At 35.1% G+C, this 3,877-nt stretch overlaps 1 protein-coding gene across 1 annotated transcript; it reads right to left on the reverse strand.

The window, feature by feature from the left end:
• Positions 1-643: 643 nt before the first annotated feature.
• On the reverse strand, positions 644-1,812 carry LOC133676493 (uncharacterized). Its single transcript, XM_062098164.1, has 2 exons — positions 1,536-1,812; positions 644-1,450 (listed from the first exon to the last, which is right to left on the reverse strand). Exons 1-2 carry the CDS (start codon positions 1,755-1,757, stop codon positions 941-943), a joined length of 732 nt encoding a protein of 243 aa, XP_061954148.1. The 5' UTR covers positions 1,758-1,812; the 3' UTR covers positions 644-940.
• Positions 1,813-3,877: the final 2,065 nt, after the last annotated feature.

A 3,877-nucleotide genomic window follows, 5' to 3' on the forward strand; every position in this document is an offset into this window, starting at 1 on the left:
TTAAAAAACAATATATTTTATTATTTTAGACCTAATGGAGTTGAATTTCTTTAGATCCTTCAAATTAATGAAAAAAACAATAGTAAAACCAATTACTTTTCATTTCAGCCAAAATTAAATATAATTTTTAAAAATTAAAAATTTATCTCATCCAATCGAATACTCCTCTTCACTACATGACTCATCATTATCGATTTTAGTTTCAGCCCTATTAATATCATCGTTCACGTCATCCCTTTTATTAGAGCTATACAGGAAAGTTGAATCTTCTAGCTTAATGAAGGGATCACCACCAAGAGAAAGATTGTGGATGCAGCAATTGTAAGGTGTCCTATCTTCATCAATAACGAGTTGGCCATGCATATATATTGGTTTATGCTGTGTGAAAATCATGCTCCCAGCATCTGTAGCTGATGATATTTGTTATTGTTGGATCGTTGAATGTTCATTAATTGCCTACTGATCATGTGATATTCTGCACCTTTTGATACTTTGTATCGTTAATCTTGTGGCGAAAGATGGAGATTGGAGTCTCTTTTATGCTTAAGTTAATGTGATTGTTGCATAACCGGTCATGTGGTTTCTGCACTGTTCATGGATATGATTTCGTGGATACCTTTCTTGCAAAAAGATGTGATTTCTAGCAGTCAAAGTGGCACTTATGTGGTGAAATGGTCCTGCAGATGAGTTAGTGTTGCAGAAATGGGTGTTTTGCCTGCAAGATTAACCTCAGTACAAAAATGATCACTCTAGCTAGTTATGGCCATCGAAAGGAAGCCCTCGCACATTTCTCGAATCATCAGGCTTTTGATTTGTGCTCTCGTATTCGTATTATTTCAGGTTTTCTCTGAAGTTTTGGTTCGTGTCAAGTTCCAAGAACATTTTGTTTCTTGAGATTGATGCTGTACTATTCCAAAGAATTCAAAAGATGCCCACTGGCTCATGAATACATTTCACTACAGATACTCTTGCCAGGAAAATCAAGCCCGTGCAGGACCCAAACAAGTGCCACAGAGGACAAAGCTACTGGCACTGGGCCAAACATCCACGCCAATAAAGGAAAGGTGATGCTTAGGACCCGATTGCCCATAAGAGCCAGCATGAAACCTCGTTCAAATACTGTTTGTGTATATGTAGGTGATGGTGAGAACTCACGAGAGGCAGCATTTATCAAGAAATTAGCATCAATCAAGAATGCAAGTCCCATTGAGCTGCATAAGAAGCTTACCAAGAGAAATAGCGAGGCTGACCCAAATTTCAGAACATAGAGTTTCCCAGATTGTGAGCCAAAAAAGGCACTGCCACTGAGGAGATGACTTGCTTTATAGTTGTTGTTGGTCAAAGCAGCCAGTGCCAGGTTTATGACAACGGCTGTTGCAGCAGTTAATATAGTTGTCATCTGAGCATTTCTCAGGCTTTGCACTGCTAGCATACCAGTCCTGTTATCACCCTGTTTTTCAACAAAACACAAACAACACATCTCAGCAAATATCATGAAAGGCTGTTGGAATTTGGTAGTTTGGATCGGTAATTACCTCTTTCAATTGTACAAACCATGTTTTTCTCTTCAATGCTGCAATTCCTTCAGTAATTTGAGATGGTTTGTTCTTGAAGCAATGCCATAGATAGGCATGGTAACCAACCATGAGGAAGAGACTCAGAGGGGCTAATATCGTGTCTAGATAATCAATGACACCCATCTTTCTGCCAAGGCATTCAGGAGGCCTGGTTTTAAAGCCAAAACTAGATGCCTGCATATCTGTGTTATGGCTAACATGGTAGTGGAATTTAGGTCATGATGTGTAATGCATGGTATACTTTTTATTCTTATGTTACTAGGGTGTCTGTTGTGGAATATGTATAGTGGGCACATTCCATTAGTCTACAAGTGAGGAGGAGACATGTTCTAACTTCTAAGTGGCACATGTATTAATCTCATATAAATGTATATTTGTTTTTGCGGTGGAGTAGAGTGACGTGTTTTGCATTTCATTTTAACCACATATTTAGAAGTATTTGATTAATCAACATATATTATAATTTTGCATGAGTTTCACTGAAAAATTACAAAAAATAGCTTTTTTAAAAACTATTTTTTCAAATCATAACCACAAAAACTATCATATCTTCAAATCCAATACCCTGAAACTTTAGAAAAACACACAATCCTTTGCTGTGAGAAGGTAGTGGAAGAGTTTTGTGGGTTGTAAAGCTTAGAATAGGATGCTTATATAGCTGCTACACTGAAAAAGCAGGATGGTTGGGCTGACCAGAAAGTTTATCGACAATTATATACCTATTATGGTAGGTGTTGAGGCAGGATAGTGCTTGATGACAATATGCAACTTTATATTAGCAACAAGGGGATAGACAAGCATTATAGGGCTAGCTAGATAGACGCATAGGGTGATTAAGTAGTGGAATTAGGTAGAGATTTCCATTCAGTAGTCTCCATGAACATGAAGAAGAAGAAGAGCATGACGTAGTAGAATATTATACAAGCAACATGAAACTTCAAAGAAGAAGCAAAACTCAAAGGCACAAACCGGTGTTAGGCAGGCTGACAGCAACTAAAAGAGAGTCACTTCTGCTATTGCTGGTGTACTTCAGCTGTGCATAGCATGCGTTGATTAAATTATGAGATGTTTTTTATAGATATAAGACGTTAGGTTATCATGATAAAATACTACCTTAACTTTACAAATTTTGGCAATGTTAGGCTGAAGTAACGAGTTCTGGTATAAGGAGTGTTAAAAGTAGTGTTCGGTTAAAATATTTTTAAATTATTTTGATATATTAATATTAAAAATAAAATTTTAAAAAAATATTATTTTAATATATTTTTTTAATGTAAAAACATATTTTAAAATACAGCACCTACGTCAACATCAAACACTATCAAAATATTTTATCAAACCAGGTGCATTTTTGCTGTACTGTCACTTATCTGGATTGTTTCTGGTCAATATTTTTTTCAACGAAAGAGGTATTCTATGGTATTTTAGTTAAATATGATATTGTAACAACGAACAGCCACCCAACTTTACATGAGTTGTTTTTGGTGCTGGCATGAGATATGGTTTTTAAAAAATATATAGCCATGTCCCCTAATTTATTTTATATTTTATCTTCCTCTGCCGAACACGCCAAGTATAATTTATAATTGTTTAGTAATACTTGTAGGGGTGTTTAAAAAAATCGATCAACCAATTAAACAAAAAAAACAAAAAAATAATTAACTGAAAAAACCGAACTGATAAAAAAAACCAAATAAACCGATTAAAAAAAACACCCGGTCCGATTCGGTTCTGGTTTAAAAAAGCTTAAACCGATTGAACCGGACCAAACCGAACCGGTTTAATTGAATATAAAAAAAGATATAAAAAGAAAAATCCTAAACTAAAAGACCCTTCTCCTTCCCTTTCCTCATTTTCAGCCGCCCCACCCCTCTCTTTTCTCTGTGCTCTTCTCTATCATTTTATCTCACATGTTAACATTAAATCTTACTTTATTTCATCATTATGGTTTATTTCATGGTCGACTTCTCCTACAATCACTCCCGCTCTCTTGTTTATTTCACGGTCAACTTGCAACGACAGCAGCAAAAACAAGTTTTTTTAATTGGTTTCAGTTTTTTTGGTTTTTAATGCTAAAAAACGACTCGAACCGGTTCTCGGTGGAACTGTCCAGGTTATATTAATAAGAAATTGAATACTATTTTCCGGTTAGGTTGAATTTTTGATTAAAACCGAACCGGACCGGACCGTGAACACCCAGTAATACAATGTAGGGTGATTGTTAAGTTTTTTTCAATCAAAAATATATTAAAATAATTATTTTTTTAGATTTTTTTACTTTTAATATTAACACATTAAAA

Source organism: Populus nigra, chromosome 17 (genome assembly GCF_951802175.1).
Source record: "Populus nigra chromosome 17, ddPopNigr1.1, whole genome shotgun sequence".
Taxonomy (NCBI): Eukaryota; Viridiplantae; Streptophyta; class Magnoliopsida; order Malpighiales; family Salicaceae; genus Populus; species Populus nigra.